Source organism: Engystomops pustulosus, chromosome 6 (genome assembly GCF_040894005.1).
Source record: "Engystomops pustulosus chromosome 6, aEngPut4.maternal, whole genome shotgun sequence".
NCBI classification, from domain to species: domain Eukaryota; kingdom Metazoa; phylum Chordata; class Amphibia; order Anura; family Leptodactylidae; genus Engystomops; species Engystomops pustulosus.
In genome coordinates this window covers 182,508,559-182,527,729 of record NC_092416.1, presented here as the reverse complement: position 1 = coordinate 182,527,729, position 19,171 = coordinate 182,508,559, and the positions used below count along the sequence as shown (strand labels likewise).

General features: G+C 45.2%; 1 protein-coding gene across 1 annotated transcript in view; it reads right to left on the bottom strand.

The window, feature by feature from the left end:
* The window catches only part of LOC140066005 (uncharacterized), a gene marked incomplete at its 5' end in the record, with an annotated part of 72,209 nt that overhangs the window by 11,271 nt on the left and 41,767 nt on the right, over window positions 1–19,171 (bottom strand). The window contains 2 exons of the mRNA XM_072113570.1: window positions 9,766–11,424; window positions 14,366–14,410. Coding sequence (XP_071969671.1) covers window positions 9,766–11,424; window positions 14,366–14,410 — 1,704 coding nt within the window. The remainder of the gene's footprint in view (window positions 1–9,765; window positions 11,425–14,365; window positions 14,411–19,171) is intronic.

Genomic DNA, 19,171 nt, shown 5'->3' with positions numbered 1-19,171 from the left:
CGCGTGCACGCATCCAGCGCGCACATTACACGCGTGCACGCATCCAGCGCGCACATTACACGCGTGCACGCATCCAGCGCGCACATTACACGCGTGCACGCATCCAGCGCGCACATTACACGCGTGCACGCATCCAGCGCGCACATTACACGCGTGCACACATCCAGCGCGCACATTACACGCGTGCACACATACTGCATACACATTATACACATGTACACATACAGCATACACATTATACACATACAGCATACACATTATACACATGTGCACATACAGCATACACATTATACACATACAGCACGCACATTATACTCATGTACACATACAGCATACACATTATACACATACAGCACACATATTATACACATTACACTCATACAGCACACACATTATACACATTACACACATACAGCATACACATTATACACATTACACACATACAGCATACACATTATACACATTACACACATACAGCATACACATTATACACATTACACACATACAGCATACACATTATACACATTACACACATACAGCATACACATTATACACATTACACACATACAGCATACACATTATACACATTACACACATACAGCATACACATTATACACATTACACACATACAGCATACACATTATACACATTACACACATACAGCATACACATTATACACATACAGCATACACATTATACACATACAGCATACACATTATACACATACAGCATACACATTATACACATACAGCATACACATTACACACATACAGCATACACATTATACACATTACACACATACAGCATACACATTATACACATTACACACATACAGCATACACATTATACACATTACACACATACAGCATACACATTATACACATTACACACATACAGCATACACATTATACACATTACACACATACAGCATACACATTATACACATTACACACATACAGCATACACATTATACACATTACACACATACAGCATACACATTATACACATTACACACATACAGCATACAAATTATACACATTACACATATACAGCATACAAATTATACACATGTACACATATACAGCATACAAATTATACACATGTACACATACAGCATACACATTACACACATACAGCATACACATGTACACAGTACACATACAAATTATACACATGTACACATACAGCACACACACTATACACATGTACACATACAGAACACACACTATACACATGTACACACACAGCATACACATTATACACATGTACACATACAGCACACACATTATACATATGTACACATACAGCACACACACTATACACATGTACACATACAGCACACACATTATACACATGTACACATACAGCACACACATTATACACATGTACACATACAGCATACACATTATACACATACACCCCCCCCCCCCATCCCCTTTCGTATCTGGAATGCTAGGGAGGAGAAGAGGTGACTATAAAGATACACGGCCGAGTACATGGGGAAAGATAGGACATGTTCCCCATGTCTGGCACCACATCGCTCCGTGCAGCTATTGCCGTCTATGGTGGACGTATGGACAGCCGTAAGCTTACACCCATATATATATGTCCCCCATACGTTCCTGTGAATTCGGCCTGAGAGCCCCGTCACACCCCCTCCCTGTATCTATTTAATTTCTGATAGAAGACAACAGTGCCCCCTCACCTCCTCCTGCACAGCCGCCTCCACATTCAGGACCTGTGATGATGTCATAGTCATGTGACCAGCCCCGGGTGTGGGAGGAGTCATGGGGTCACATGACCAGGTCTGACAGGATTCTCTGCTCGGAGGATTATGGGGCACAGTTACTAAGGGCTTTGCGCTGCACTTTAGTCGGGCAGTGCACGTTTTTTGGGGCTAAAATGGCTCAGGTATTTAAGAAGTGTGCGCTCTGGGATTTTGGTGCAGCTGCGCTGCTTCCATGGAGAGACTGAGAATTATCCCGTTCTTCCTTGGAGAAGAGCTGGAGCTCAGGAAGGTTGGATGAAGCAGTTTTCAACCTTTTTCCACAGATTTTCCATTGGTTTCAGGTCTGGATGTGACTTAACACATGGATACATTTATTTATGAACCTTCCATTCTAGATTTTGCTTTATGTTTGGGATTATTGTCTTGTTGCAAGTTCCGCGCATCAAAAACTCAGAACAAGTGCGTGAAAAACGCTAGTGTGGGCCTTATACTTTTCCACAACAGCATCAAGGATCTACCTGGTGTGTTCCTTCATGATGCAGAACCCTGAGACTATCACAGAGCCGGTGTATTTATACAGGGACCTGATTACACACCGGTGGATTATATTTATATATCATCAGTCATTTAGGACGACATTGGATCATCCAGAGATCAGAGACTGAACTTCTGGAGGGAGTTTGCTGCACTGAAAGTAAAGGGGCCGTATAATATCGCACCCCCCACTTTTCAGTTTATTTATTTTTTTATAAAAAGTTTCAAATCTCCAATAATGCATCAAATCTCGTTCCACCTCACAATTGTGTCTGACTTGTTGTTGATTCTTCGCCAAAAAATTCCAATTTTACATCTTCATGTTTGAAGCCTGAAAAGTGGCAAATGGTAGAAAAGTTCAAGGAGTCAGAATACTTTTCGCAAGGAATTGTACCAACCGCTGCAGCTTTCTGCAATGTGGAGACTGACAAGGAGGGACTCTGTGATCTCAGGGGTGATGATGATATTCTAGACCCAACATGGATTAAAGGCAATGATAGTTCAGAGGAGGTCACAAAGCCCCATGCTGCCAGCAGAGGGTGCACAAGAGTGAGAAGGCGCATCGTGCAGCCCATAGACACAACATTACCTGCTGCTCCCAGGGACTGAGCACACAAAGACCATCCCAGATGATCTCCCTGGCATTTGTTTAGTGGGAGACAGACAAAAAACTGTCATTTTTACCCCAAAAAAGAGGAAGTGCCAGAGATCATTTGTCTCAGCCTCTGTAAAATGATGCTGCTATTATATATCTTCTACTAATGATACAGCCAGACCTATATATTCTGCTGCTGACGGGAGGGTTACATCATAATCACAGTCTTCAGGCAGTTCTATAGTACTTCTCTTTCTCAAGGCAGTGGTTCTGGCAGTCAGGTCTTTGACTGGCACCGCCACCACAAACTTATGGTAATGGTCTATGATGGTCATAGCATGGACATGGCCAGACCAGCTAGAATCCAACTTCATGTGATATAGGGCTTCTTGATTGTGTCACTCTCCATGAGCAATGGCAAAGGACAGGCACTCCCGACATCAGGCTTTGATGTCGTGCTTCATGTTCTCCCAGTAGAACTGCCTCCTGAGAGTAGCCTCAGGCTTTTGAGTGCTGAAGTGTCCAGACTGGTTGTGATACATATCTTGGCATCCCTCCTGGGGATGACAATTTGATACAGTCGGTCATAGGATATAGGGTCCAAAGTTCTCCTTTTCAATAGGCCCTGATGCATGCTTAGAGTCTTCTTCTGGCGCCACAGTTAAGACAATTCTCCATCAGCCCAACACCGACAGATCCTCACAGGGACACGCCCACTGGACAGGTAGTCCATTACTTCTCAGATTGCTCGACTTTTGGCCTGGAGACTCAACCAGAGGTCCTTTGCCGCTGGTGGTAGAACTCTTCTTGTCATCAAGCAGGGGCCGCCTCAGAAAGAAAAGCGTAGACTCTTTGGGCATCTTGCTGTACAAAACAGGCATAAAAGGCAGGTATCTCGACATCTTCCCATTGGACATCTGTGGGAGGTCCAGCTCCCTGGTCAGAGAGATGGGACAAGGCATTTTCAGTGTCACTTGTCTTGCCAACCCGGTACTTGATGATGAAGTTGAAATTGACCAGCCTAGAGGCCCATCGCTGCTCCAGTGCCCCAAGCCGGGCAGTACTCAAATGCGCCATGGGCCTGTTGTCAGTAAATATGGTGAAGAAGGAAGCAGCCAGATAGTCCTTAAACTTTTCGGTCACTTCCAAGACTAACACCAGGAACCCCAACTTGATAGAGCTATAATTTTGGTTGTTCTGTTCTGGCTCTCTGAGGAAATGGCTGACCTAGGTTATGACCCTTTCGGTTCCGTTTTGGAGCTGGGATAGCACAGCTCCTAGGGGGTTTGTTTGCTGGCACCTGCGTTGAGTATGAAGGGTAGATTGTTATCCGGATATCCTAACACCAGAAGCTCCATCAACCTTTGCTTCAGCATCTGGAACGCAGTTTCCCATTCTGCTGTCCAGTCGATGGGCACTCGGGACCATTGGCCGTCCTTAGGAAGTCCCCTTAAAAGTTCTTGCAGGGGAGCAGCTAGCTGGGCAAACTTTAGGATAAACCGCCGGTAGTAGCTTGCAAATCCCAAGAAGCTCTTGACATTCCGGATTGTAGACGAGGTAGGCAAGTTGTGAACAGCTGCAACCTTCTCAGGGACTGGCTCAATTCCGTCAGCACTCATCACATGCCCTAGGTATTTTACACTAGGCTGTAGCAGATGGAATTTAGAAGGTTTAACCTTCAACCCATGCTGGGTCAGGATTTGGAAAACTTCAGCCAGATGTTGGGGGTGATCCACATAGGTTTTGGAGTAGATGATGATGTTGTGTAGGTATAGTAGGATGGTTTCAAAGTTCCTATGTCTCAAACATCTCTCCATTAACCGCTGAAAAGTCCCTGGGGCATTGCCGAAGGGCATGTTATTGAATTCGAAGAGGCCCATTGGGGTGGTGAAGATGATCTTCTACCTCTCTTCAGGTGCCATGGCCACTTGCTAGTAGCCACTGGTCAGATCAAGGGTGAAGAAGAAGGCAGCCGCCCCTAGGGCCACGAGGGATTCCTTCATTCAAGGCAGGGGATAGGCATCCTTGTGGGTGATATTGTTGAGGGTGAGAGCCAGTGGGGATGGTATGTTATATGAGGGTGGTCTGCCCAAAATCCAATGGGTGTTTGCTGAAAGCCTAGTGGTGTTGCATAACAACCTTCAGTGCACCTTGCAACTGATCAGCAATAGTGATGTCATTGAGCCACCAGGATTGCTCACCAGGTTTGCCTTCAACAGCTTGGTTGACTACCAACTGTTGTGAGGCGGACAGGGGGAGGTTTCCACCAAGTCTTTGGGGTGAACAATTAAGAGGGTGGCAATGGCTTAGCAGATCCACCGAGAAGTCTCCCACATTAAACAGCCGAATAGGGACCAGACTTCTGGCTGCCAAATCTGCAGGTTTCTCTAACTGGGTCCGTCAAACTTTTGTTGCATTGCTAGGACTTGCATTGTCTCTTGAATCTCCTTCCTGGAATCACTGTGTATGGATTGTAGGGAATTCTGGAGAGCCTTGAGCATTTCTGGGTAGCAGAGGCAGAGGAAATTGGTACCCAACACCAGGGAGAAGTTACCATCTTCAGGCACTTGCGTTACTACTATGCCTTGTCTGGATAATTCACTATCTTTGATGGTAATGGTGGGCACCCAGTGCAGTCCCCCAAACTGCAACCCAAAACCTGCACATTTTTTGCAAACTGCCAATACAGCAATTCAAGCAGTAGCTTATTGCAATCTTCTTACTCCATGCTGTACCACAGCTTTCAATGGGTCAGAGGGCACCAATATCTTTGTCAGAATGAGAGGAAATTTGGATTGCCACTGGAGCTTATGTGGGCAGCCCCCGAAACAGGAAGATTCAGGGGTAGGACACAAGGAGCTCCAATGATAACATGACCCTGTCCACACCTCCTCTCTCTTCCTGCAGTCTTAGGTAGACCAGGATGCTTCACATTAAAATAATGCTAAGCATGGCAAGTCCTGGGACTGCAGGAGATTCCCTGTCTGGCGAACTATATCATGGAACAACAGCCTGAGTGCCCACTGAGAGGGCTCCGAGTGCCACCTCTGGCACCCGTGCCATAGGTTCGCCACCACTGCCCTAGGATGATGAAAAGATAACATTTTCAGCTGACATTTGTGATTGTTTTTAGAAACACCATAAAGGAATTGCTCGCTCCTGATTCTTTCAGGTTTCTTGCAGAAAAGACAGAGTCTCTGACATACTCTTGTGGCTGTTGTTTCTTCCCAAAGAACTGGAGTTTTAATTCACATATGGTGTGGTTTTCAAAGGTAGTTCTCAGCCTATCCAGTATTTGAACTACAGTCTGACATTGACAAATGTAACGCGTGCTCCTGGGACGCATCTCCTGGGTCGCAGGTGCACCTGTGTGCCTCCCTGTTCCCCCTCTTCCCTTGCTTACCTCTCCTCATTTCAATGGCGGTCTACTCGCCCAGTCTCCTAGTGCACGTTTGCACCGGCCTTGTGGGATTTACAGGGCCAGTGCGCCAATAATTCACGCTGGCCGGTCACCTTTCCTATTAAATTCCCGGCCCCTTCCTGTGTCCCCTGCCAGATCTTTGTGGCTCGTACCTGAGGGAAAGCTTTATCTCTATGCCTTGTGACTATGTCCTAAATTCCCATTGTGACCCCATTGTTCAGTTCCTGACTACCCTTCTCTGCTGCCAGCCCTGACCTTCTGCTCCACTACTGACTATGATCCCGTGCTGCCCGTCTTGACCTTCTGCCTGTCCCCGACTACGATTCTGCTCTATGACTCTGTACTTTGCCTTGGCCGCCACCGAGGACAAAAACGTTGCTGTGGAGCGACCCTGTGGTACCACACCACAGCAAGTCCATTCCGGTTTGCAACGGGCTCTGGTGAAAACTGGGTACCACTTAGGCTCCGCTTCCAGGTGTCGGCTTAGGTCATCGTCTGCGGCGGTACAGTGGGTCCTCTACCCCTGAATCCTGACAGTAAGATCTGGCAATGGATCCCACAAGGGTTCCACTACCTGACTTGACTGATCTTACCACCATCGTAGCCCAGCAGTCCTAGCAGATTTCTGTGCAAGGTCAGCAACTTGGACAAGCCACCACCATGTTGCAGCAATTGACGGCTACTCAGCAGCAGCTTCAAGTTCCTGCGGTCTCTCCTGCTACTACAGTTTTTCTACCTTCCACAGAACCATGACTCTCCATGCTCCAACTTTTACAGGGGCTATATCACCCAGTGCTTCTTGGATATTGAACTTATGCTTACGCTGTTCCTAGGATTCTCAGACTAGTGGCCTTGATCATCAGCCTCCTTTCCGGGAAGGCCCTGGCATGGGCTACACCCCTCTGGGATAGAAAAGACCCGGTCACAGCTAATATTACCTCCTTCTACGCTGAGTCCCAGTCCATCTTTGAAAAAACCTGCATGGGCGTCTTCTGCTGAGACCGTACTGCTGAACCTGTGTCAAGGGGACTCTTTTGTCGGTGATTATGCTGTTCAGTTCCATACCCTGACTTCAGTGCTAGCCTGGAATAAAGCAGCCCTGGTCGCAACATTTAAACAAGGGGCTTTCTGGACAGATTAAAGACGCACTGTCTGCAGGTGACCCACCATCTACTCTGAGTAGTCTCCTTTCTCTGACCATTCAGATTGACATCCGGTTTATTGAGCGCTCTGAAGAGCAGCGTCTCAAACAAGAGTAAGTCAGGACCGAACATCTGCCCTGACTGGCTCCTGCATTCCAAAGACCGCTTTAGCATCCTACCATGTCAGCTGCAGAGGAACCGATGCTGGTAGATAGAGCTCAGCTGTCTACTTAAGAGCTTTGCGACGAAGGCAGGAGAATCTATGTGTCTATTGTGCTAGTCCAAAGCACTTTCTTAAGAGGTGTCCTGTCCGTCCTCAGCATTTGGGCACAAACCTAGGGTTCCTGGGAGAAGTGCCCCAAGGTGGGAACAAAGCTTCCGTCGTCTGTATGTTCCAGTCCTACTCAGCTATGGAACAAGCAGTCCGGTTCAAGCTTCAGCCTTCCCGGACTCTGGTTTTCCGAGGAACTTCGTGGATGCTGCCCGATGTTCTCTGCAACGGAATGCCAGTCACACTGTTTTGTTGTACCTTGTCCCGTGTCCACTATTTCTTCTCCATTGTCCTCCAAACCTCTGGTGGGTCTCCCTGTTCCATATATGGACTTTGCCAATGTCTTCTCGGAGAAGAAGTACCGTGAAGAAACGCTACCCATTGCCATTGATCACTGAACTTTTTGACCGCCTACGCCAAGATCTTTACCAAGCCAGACCTACGGGGGGGCATATAAACTTATCCGCAAAGGCGATGAGTGGAAGACCACCTTGAATACTCGTGATGGACACTTTTAGTATCTCAGTTCTGGACTCTGTAATGCTCCAGCAGTATTTCATGAGTTTGTCAACGACATTTTCAGAGACTTGGTATATACCTGCATCGTGGTCTACCTCGATGATATTCTGGTGTTCTCTACGGACCTTGAGTCCCACTGGTCCCACATACGGCAAGTCCTCAGACGTCTGAAGGCCAATCGCCTTTATGCTAAACATGAGAAGTGCCAGTTTCATCAGAAGAGCCTTGCGTTCCTCGGGTACATCATCTCCGACAAGAGCCTACAGATGGATCCCACTAAGTTGTCTGCGGTTCTCCAGTGGCCTCGCCCAGTAGGTCTTTGTGCTATACAGAGATTCCTGGGCTTTGCCAATCACTACCAGCAATTTATACCACACTTCTCCTCTCTGGTAACCCGTATTGTGGTGCTGACCAAGAAGAACGCCATCCTAAACTCTGGCGGCTGATAAAGCTTTCGCTAAGCTGAAGTCCAGCTTTGCCTCTGCTCCGGTTCTCATATGGTCTCATACAGGGAAGTCAACCCAGCTGGAGGTTGACGCTCCCTCAGCAGGAGATGGAGTGGTGCTCACCCAGAAAGGGCCCAATTCTCACCTGTTGGTTCTTTTCTAAGACTTTTTTCCTCTGCAGAGAGTAATTACTCCATAAGAGACCGAGAATTACTGGCCATAAAACTGGCCTTAGAGTAGCAATATCTTCTGGAGGGAGCTCACTTTTCAGAAAATGGGTTTGTATATTTTCATCTTATATCACCTAGAGACAGGCAGCCATGTTACACATTACCTAGAAGTAGGGAGCCAAGCAGAGTTCTAGCTTTTATAATAATACTTGGCCATTTTTATGTTTTGCTATCATGAACATGTCTTGTGTGCTCACCCAGCGCATACATGTGAAATAAATAAATATTAGAAAGTGCTATATTTACAATTCTATTTGAAAAAGCAGAAATATTCTTTTAAGTTATGAAAAAATATTTGAGATTATTGTGTACAACAACGATTTTCATAAATGAGATCGCAGTCTTCTATTTTTTATTCATATAAAATAAAGTTTAGTTTTTTTGAGAAAGAAGGAAACATTAAATGTACAGATATATAAAAATCCATGACTACATATCCAAGCAGTGTACGACAAGTCAGAGTCTCCTGGAGGACAGAAGTCATTAGTCAGAGGACAACAGCAATGACAAGTGGAGGCCCCAGCGAGATGTCACTACAACAAACAAAATGGCCGCTTCACTTGATGATAAAGAAACTATGATTCGTGGCTACAATATTTTCTAGACTTGAATGCGAGTGGGATTTTGTCTTTGTGTGAGATTCTTTGAAGAGTAAGGTTATCTGCAACTTTTGTACTACAAGAACCACTGCAGGTCCAAAATCCATGTGCAATATGCTGTATGTGTGAGCTCTGGGAAATGTATGGTTTCTAAATGGCAACTGATCATTGACTATGTGTAACTTAATCGGTTGAATAGATCAAACATTTTCCGCATTATAGCCAAGAAAATGGGTTCTCCTTTGTGTGAGGTCCCCAAATGGGCGAATAGCGTCTAGCTGGTGTGAATTCTCTGATGTTTAACAAGATATGATTTGTCATTATAACATTTCCCACATTCTGAACATGAAAATGGCTTCTCCCCTGTGTGAATTCTTTGATGGCTAACAAGATGTGATTTTTGGCTAAAAGATTTCCCACATTCTGAACATAAAAATGGCTTCTCCCCAGTGTGAGTTCTCTGATGTTTAACAAGATCTGATTTTTGGATAAAACATTTCCCACATTCAGAACATGAAAACGGCTTCAACCCAGTGTGAAATCTCTGATGTTTAACAAGATATGATTTCTCATTATAACATTTCCCACATTCTGAACATGAAAATGGCTTCTCCCCTGTGTGAATTCTCTGATGTTTAACAAGATCAGATTTTTGGATAAAACATTTCCCACATTCAGAACATGAAAATGGCTTCACTCCAGTGTGACTTCTCTGATGTTTAACAAGACATGATTTGTCATTATAACATTTCCCACATTCTGAACAAAAAAATGGTTTCTCTCCTGTGTGAATTCTCTGATGTTTAACAAGATCTTGTTTTTGGATAAAACATTTCTCACATTCTGAACATGAAAATGGTTTTTCTCCTTCATGAAGTCTCTGATGTTTAACAAGAGCCGAATTATCACTGTATTTTTCCCCACATACTAAACATGAGAATGGCTTCTCGCCTGTGTGAATTCTCTGATGTTTAACAAGATCTGATTTATCATTATAAAATTTCCCACATTCTAAACATGAAAATGGCTTCTCCCCAGTGTGAATTCTTTGATGACTAACAAGATGTGATTTTTGGCTAAAAGATTTCCCACACTCTGAACATGGAAATGGTTTCTCCCCAGTGTGAATTCTCTGATGTTTAACAAGATCTTGTTTTTGGATAAAACATTTACCACATTCTGAACATGAAAATGGCTTCTCCCCAGTGTGAAGTCTCTGATGTTTAACAAGATCTTGTTTTTGGAAAAAAGACTTCCCACATTCTGAACATGAATATGGCTTCTCCCCAGTGTGAAATTTCTGATGATTAACGAGATTATATTTTAAATTAAAACATTTCCCACATTCTGAACATGAAAATGGCTTCTCCCCAGTGTGAATTATCTGATGTTTAACCAGATCTGATTTTCGGACAAAACATTTCCCACATTCTGAACATGAAAATGGCTTCTCCCCTGTGTGAATTCTCTGATGTTTAACAAGATCTTGTTTCTGGAAAAAACATTTCCCACATTCTGAACATGAAAACGGCTTTACCCCTGCATGAAATCTCCGATGTTTAACAAGATCTTGTTTCTGGAAAAAACATTTCCCACATTCTGAACATGAAAATGGCTTCACCCCTGTGTGAATTCTTTGATGAATAGCAAGATCTGATTTGCGGCTATAACATTTCCCACATTCTGAACATGAAAATGGCTTCTCCCCTTGGTGAATTAGTTGTTGTTGTTCACTATCTAATTTGTGGATTACATTTAGTTTCACAGTCTGTGATGATGAAAAAGATGGGTCAAATAACAAAGAAACAGGTGGAGGACCATTGCTGTGTAGTGCTGAGGATGGATCTTTCTCTTCATATGTATCTCCTGTGACTTCAGATTCTTCTATTTTAAAATCTGAAGATATCAGACGTCCCTCTGAGCTCCTGCTGCAGTCATCTGCCAAGAAAAAATAAAATGTTATAATATTTTGATATCTATGTGTATTATCACAGAAAGTATTCAGGGCTATATGATAATAACAGCTCGTGCAACTGAGTGTCCATTACAAGATCATGGACAGATTTCTATCCATTGGAAGTAAACACAGAAGCTTTCTGTCAGGCTTCAGGGTAGTGGATCTTCTGGACCATCGCTGACGATGACACAAGCCAACACCTGGGACCGGAATCTAAATGGCACCCAGTTTTCACCAGAGAGCGCTGCAAAGCGGGTTGGACTTGCTGTGGTGTGGCACCACCAGGTCGTTCCACAATTGCAACTTTGTCCGCGGTGGCAGTCAAGGCGAGGTACAGAGTCGGCAGGCAAGTTCGTGGTTGGGGACAGGTGGAAGGTCAAGACAGGCGGCATAGCAGATGGTTAGGGCAGGCAGCGGAGGAGCGTAAATGGGAACATGTCCGGGGTCACAACTGGGAATCCAATCACAGGCACAAGACAAAGCTTTCTCAATGGAATTTATCAAATCCTAGGAAGTGACCAGCGCCAATCAGTGGTGTGCTGGCTCTTTAAATTTACGATTGCCCTCACGCGCGCCCTAGGAGACTGTGACGCGCGCTGGGAACCCGGGACTCTTACCTAGAGGCCAGAGTCTTCTATAGCATCTTCCCTTTGGTCAGTTCACTCACCGATCCCTCTCAGTCTAGACGTCCCTGCCCTTGCTGATCTCCTTGGCGCCCTAATGAAAACCTGCTCAAGGACTTTGTCTGCCTCGCAAATCTCCAGCGGAAGATTACTGAGGTTATTACTATACACTCGGGGACTCAAAGGGAGACCCTGAAGGGTTTTTTTCCAATTAAAATCGACCAAGCACGGAGATTGTTTGGAATGGGAGAAGTCGACCAAGACCATGGCACTTTTGTCTAAAATCCATTCCTTTGAATTGACTGATGGGTCTCTGGAAGTTCTAAACGAGCCGTTAAACACTGAGGAGCTGAAAAAACTCTTGAACTAGTGATACCTGCTCTTCCAAGAAGCAAATAATCTGTTCCTTTATGAATACTCTAACAAATGAGGGAGACCTCTTGCTAGATAACTCCATCTTCACTCAACTGCTACTTATATACTCAACATCAGAGACCAATTAGACCAGATAACCCACATACAATACACATTACTTTTCAGACGTATTACTGCAAATTATACAACCTCCAAGGACCCTTGTCAGAACCTACCTCTGGTAGAGCACGGGACAGAATAGAGGCATACATCCAGGACACAGCCCTCCCTAGTTTGTCAAACAAGGGTAGAGAGACGTTACAGTCTGATTTTTACTGGGCTTGTAGATCTACTCCAGCAGGTAGATCTACGAAGCTGGGTGGATTCACGCCTAGTTTCTATAAGGTCCTAAATGCCGAGCTAGTCCCTAACACATATGTTCAACTCCATCTCCGTGTCGGCTCCCTTTCTGTACCAACCCTTACAGATTGAAGTCATCCCTAAACCTGAGAAGGATCATTATATATATACAAACTACCACCCCCATCTCTCTCATTAAAGTTGATTTTAAATTGCTCTCTAAGTTAATGGCTAACTAGTTGGGGACCCTGCTTCCCTCTATTATCCACAATGACCAGATGGGCTCCATTCACGGGAAGAAAATTTTGTTGCTTGTGTCCCGGCCTAAATTAACCATGCAGCAGTTATGTTTACTGTAAAAAGAAGCAGGGAAGGCCTATGACCGCGTGGAGGGTTCCTTGGGGATTCTCTGTCACAGATCAGGAACGGTCCCTGGTTTTGGGATTTTTGAGGGCACTTTATTCAGGTCCTATGGCTGAAGATTCCCAGCTACAAGCTTGGTCCTTGCTATCTGGGTCCATTTGAAGTGCTGAAACGCATCAACCCAGTGGCCTATAAGCTGCGCCTTCCTCCTACCATGCGCATCCCGAACTCCTTCCATGTCTCCCTTCTGAAGCCTGTCATCCTGAACCGCTTCTCCCGGCAAGTACCACCGCCAGATCCTGAGGCGGACTCCTCTGATGAAGTCAGTCAGAGGGATGCGGTGCTTTCTTGTTGACTGGAAGGGGTTCGGGCCGGAAGAGAGGTCTTGGGAGCCAAAAAACAACCGTTCGGTACTCCAGAGATTCCTTCACGCCAAGAAGTGGGTGAGGCCAAAGGGGGGGTACTGTCACGGGTTCCCCTGCGACCTTTGTCTCAGGTCGCAGATGCACCCATGTACCTCCGTGTGGGCCGCTGCACTCGCCGCGCGACTCCCCTTGCCAGGATCCAGTGACATCTCCTGCGGCTCCCTGCGCGGGTGCACGCGTGCCAGCTCGGTCACATTTAAAGGCCCAGCGCGCCGATAATTGGTGTTGGCCAGTTGCCATTGTTTATAAATTCCCAGCCCCTTCCGGTCTTCCCTGCCAGATCTATGTGCCTCACAGCCTTAGAAAAAGCTCCCTAGGGAATCTCCTGCGTTCCTGTGTCTCCAGCGTTCCTGTGTGTTCCTGAGTATCCTGCTCCCATGTGTTCCTGCTCCTGAATTCCTGTGTCCTATGTTCCGTGTGCCTGTGTTCTAATTCCCATCTGCCTGGACCTCCCATATTCATACTTTTTAAAATCACTTATTACATGCTTTTTTTAAAAACTTTTTTGTGTATTGGGGCTTTGGGGCCATTTTATTAAAAATACCCTAAAATACTGATGTATTTCATGGGTGAACACACCCGATCGGAGCTCATTCTGACAGGGGGTGTTACATGGGCATGTCAGCTGTAAGATACTGACAGATGTTGACACCCCGTGTTTTCCAATAAAGCTCCGATGATGAGCTGCACCGGCATCGGCTCCATGACGTACTATTACTGCACTGAGCGCTAAGAGGTTACATTTAGAAGGTGATGCTCTTGTGCTTTCAGGAGATCTAGTACATGTTCATACTGACCTAGAAGCTCCGTCTCTTCCTTCACGGCCCCGGGGATCAGTATTCCTGCAGGAAAAACAGAGACTGAATTCCTTCTTTCCATACAGATAATGAAAGGACGTGTGGATTTAGTCCTGTCTATTACCTGCTGATGTGAGGGGCTGGTGGTCCTCCATCATGACGTCCTTGTACACATCTTTGTGTCCTTCTAAATACTCCCACTCCTCCATGGAGAAATAGACAGCCACATCCTGACACCTTATAGGAACCTGACACACACAATGATCCCGTCATCACCCAGATCCCTTCATAGCGTTACTGTATAATGTCCCAGCATTCCCAGCAGTGTCACCTCTCCAGTCAGCAGCTCCATCATCTTGTGGGTGACTTCTAGGATCTTCTGCTCATTGATGTCATCATGTATCAGGGGGTGAGGTGGAGGAGCCAGGATTGGGCTCAGGGTTCTCCCCCGTCCTTCATACACAGGGGCCTGACAGCGCCCACTAGAGGTCTTCCTCACTACTGTGTAATCCTGGTTATGGAGAGACACATTGATAAATCTCCCTCCATACATTTCCAGAATCTCTCACCTCTCCAGTCCTATCATCTGTTATTCCCATAGATAATGATGTCATGTGACCTCATCACAATCTCTCACCTCTCCAGTAATATAGAAGAGAATCTCTAGGGTGAGCTGGAAGATTCTCTCCACCCTCGTGTCTCTGTTCATTGTCTGATCCTGAATAAAAAAAGTTAAAGGGAACCGGTCACCAGGGACCTCATTTTCAGGTTACAGAAGCCCATCACACCTGCATTGCACATCTGTCTTTCTGCTTTCTGTAAGCATTTGCATTGCAATATAATTGTGTGTTATAACTTACCTTACACCCTGACAGAATCATCTGTGTACTCCCATGGGTTGGGCTTTAGTTTGGATTCATTTCAAAAAACAAATGCGACTTGTCTGTGCTGCAATCTGCTCAGCTCTTGTTTGTGTTCCTGTACAGCTCCTCCCTCCTGCTCCTGCACAGTGTGGTGAGCTGACATCAGTGGGGTGGAACTAGAAGTACAGAAGCACAAAGGTGGGGGTTGAGAGCTGAGGAGTCTCTAGAACAGACAAGTCAGGTGTTGTTTTTTGAAATGCATCCAAACCAAAGTCCATCCCCCCTGGAACTACACAGAGGATTCTGTCCAGGCCAAGCTGAGTGTACAATATGTTGCGCCAAGAATCCCCCCTCCTCCTCTGACGAAAGGAGAGAAGGTGATTAGCTGATGGAATGAGGAGAATGTTGATGGGATGCAGCTTCAGCGGTGGGATGTGACCACTACTTGTTTGACAGGTGCACAGTGAGGCGCAGAAGGGAAGGGGCGTCCTGCAGTTGCCAGGATTTTAGTTTTCTCTTTGGCCCCTTTTGTAGGCTATAACATTTTTGCCGTCCCATGGCCCCAATAACAAAAAAGCTTTTTTTGTGGGATGAGACATTTTGGGGTTTGTATCCCGAAATTTTCAAAAATAGTGAACAATTTTTTTGAGGGCAGGAGTAGAAAAACAGCAATTCTGTACTGGATTTTTTACTTTGTTCCCCGTATAGCCTAATAATCATGTTATCTTTATTCTATGGGTCAATACGATTATGGGAATACCAGACTTAGATATTTTTTCTTATGTTTTACTAAATTTGTCAAATAAAACCCTAAAGTGGGGAAAAATCTGTAATTTGTTCATCGCCATCTTCCAAGTGGCAAAACATTTTTACTTTTTGGCTACAGAGCTGGTTGATGGCTTGTTTTTTGCGGGACATGTTGTAGATCGCATCAGAATCATTCTGGAGTTCATATGTTTCTTCGATCACATTTTATTGCATTTTTTGGGGGATTGAATAGGTAAAAATCATAATTTTTGGCAGGTTTTTAACAGTTTTTTACGGCATTCATTCATTTATTTTGAATCTACTGGTTGTTATGGACGCGGTGATACTATATATGTGGGGTTTGTGTTATGATTTAGACTTTTTTGCGCATTATAATGTCTCTTTAGATGTTTTGGTGTCTTATGGGCATTCTTATTGATTTAATAATTTATTTTTTATTGAATAACTTTTTTTCTAACTTTTTTATTAGTTCCACCATGGGACATGAACAAGCAATCATCTGCTTGTTCATGATAATACCCTGCCATACTGATGTATTGCATGGTATTTGATGTGTCAGCCTATGCACATGCATAGGCTGACACTGTGCCTTTAAGATGACGTCACAGACGACATCTTACAGGCACTTCCTGTAGACAGCCCTGGGTTCCTTATTGTACCTCAGGGCTAACATAGGAACGATCCGCACCCCTCCGCCCCCCCAAAAAAACGGCTCCCCAGCAGGCAGTTTAAATGCTGCGGTCGTGCTGCCGCAACATTTGACGGGTTGCACACCCATGATCGGAGCCCACTCCGACCATGAGTGTTACAATAAGATGTCGGCTATTAGTTACAGCCGGCACCCAGTGTATCCCGTTGCCGGCACAGTTCCGATCTAGAGCTAAGTCAGATTCAGCTCAGCATCCGATATATATTCAGACGCTGAGCGTTAAAGCCCGGCACTCTGTGCCTGATATATCAGATGCTGAGCACTAAGAGGCTAATAAACCCCCACAGATCAGAGAATATATCATAAAGTCTTCTCTCCATCTACCTGATGATCCCGTGGGACATATTTCTCCTCTGAACAATCCTGTGGTAGAAGAAGAAGACTGGGACATCTCTCCGGTGATGTTCTCTTACTGGATCTACCTATAGGAAACATCCAGAGACTGAATTCCTTCTTTCCATACAGATAATGAAAGGACGTGTGGATTTAGTCCTGTCTATTACCTGCTGATGTGAGGGGCTGGTGGTCCTCCATCATGACGTCCTTGTACACATCTTTGTGTCCTTCTAAATACTCCCACTCCTCCATGGAGAAATAGACAGCCACATCCTGACACCTTATAGGAATCTGACACACACAATGATCCCGTCATCACCCAGATCCCTTCATAGCGTTACTGTATAATGTCCCAGCATTCCCAGCAGTGTCACCTCTCCAGTCAGCAGCTCCATCATCTTGTGGGTGACTTCTAGGATCTTCTGCTCATTGATGTCATCATGTATCAGGGGGTGAGGTGGAGGAGCCGGGATTGGGCTCAGGGTTCTCCCCCGTCCTTCATACACAGGGGCCTGACAGCGCCCACTAGAGGTCTTCTTCACTACTGTGTAATCCTGGTTATGGAGAGACACATTGATAAATCTCCCTCCATACATTTCCAGAATCTCTCACCTCTCCAGTCCTATCATCTGTTATTCCCATAGATAATGATGTCATGTGACCTCATCACAATCTCTCACCTCTCCAGTAATATAGAAGAGAATCTCTAGGGTGAGCTGAAAGATTCTCTCCACCCTCGTGTCCTTCTCATTTCCCATCTTTAAGGGACCAGTCATTAAAAGGAGAAGAGATTAGTAAAGGATCCTATCATGTAGAAACCTGATGAGACAAATTATTTCAGCAACTCAGGACAACTTTAGTCATGGATAAGGGTTGCATCAATACCAGAATTTTGAGTGTGACACCAGGAGAAGTTACACTATAATTAATAACGATACTTTCAAGAAAAAAAAAATCTTATCTGGATTCAATGTTTAGGTTGCGGTCAGATGGGGTGTAGAAATGCAAATGTGTGGGAGAGGGGCTGTTATTTTGTATCTTATACATTCTTATTAAACCAATGTAACTGTATGAATGAGCAGATAATGTAGTGATATGTAGAGATGTGAGAAGATGCGTCTCTATATACCAGAGCCTGGAGCTGGTGTCACAGTGTAACTATATGGAAGCTCTTAGTCCAGAAACTTCTCCCAGTGACAACCAGTAAGTTATTTGATGATAACTTGAAGACATTACATGGTGACAGCCGCCGCCGCTCTCTTCTTATGGGCCCGGTCACCCCCTCCCTGTAACCCTGATAGAAGAGCCGCAACCCCTCACCTCCTCCTGCACAGCCGCCTCCACATACAGGACCTGTGATGATGTCATAGTCATGTGACCAGCCCCGGGTGTGGGAGGAGTCATGGGGGTCACATGTCCAGGTCTGACAGGATTCTCTGCACAGAGGGTTCAGCGTTACCTCAGGATGTATAGAGAGTCTGCAGCAGAGCTGTGTGTGTGTATAATGTGTGTTGGCAGAGCTGTGTGTGTATAATGTGTGTATAGAGGAGCTGTGTGTGTATAATGTGTGTGTATAGCAGAGCTGTGTGTGTATGATGTGTGTATAGCAGGGCTGTGTGTGTGTATAATGTGTGTATAGCGGAGCTGTGTGTGTGTGTATATAATGTGTGTATAGCGGAGCTGTGTGTGTGTGTATAATGTGTGTATAGCAGAGCTGTGTGTGTGTATAATGTGTGTATAGCAGTGCTGTGTGTGTATAGCAGAGCTGTGTCTGTATAATGTGTGTATAGCAGAGCTGTGTGTGTATAATGTGTGTATAGCAGAGCGGAGCTGTGTGTATTCCGCTGCTATATATTTCAATAGAAGCTGCATCGTGTGAGCCGTTGTAAAACAAAGCGTTATTGGTTTAGAAATGTATGTACGTATTGTTGATGCTGCCCTAGGCACTCTCTGTGATTACGCCCCCTAATGGAGCCGTCAGGCTAACCCCCCCATAACACGCAGCATGTTACTAGATTAGATCAGTGGAGGAATCTCTCCAGTCCACTGCTTTCATTAGATTCAAAAACTGCTTCAGGCTGTGTTCACACGATGCGTTTGCCCACCCATCCTAGGACAGGAAACACATTT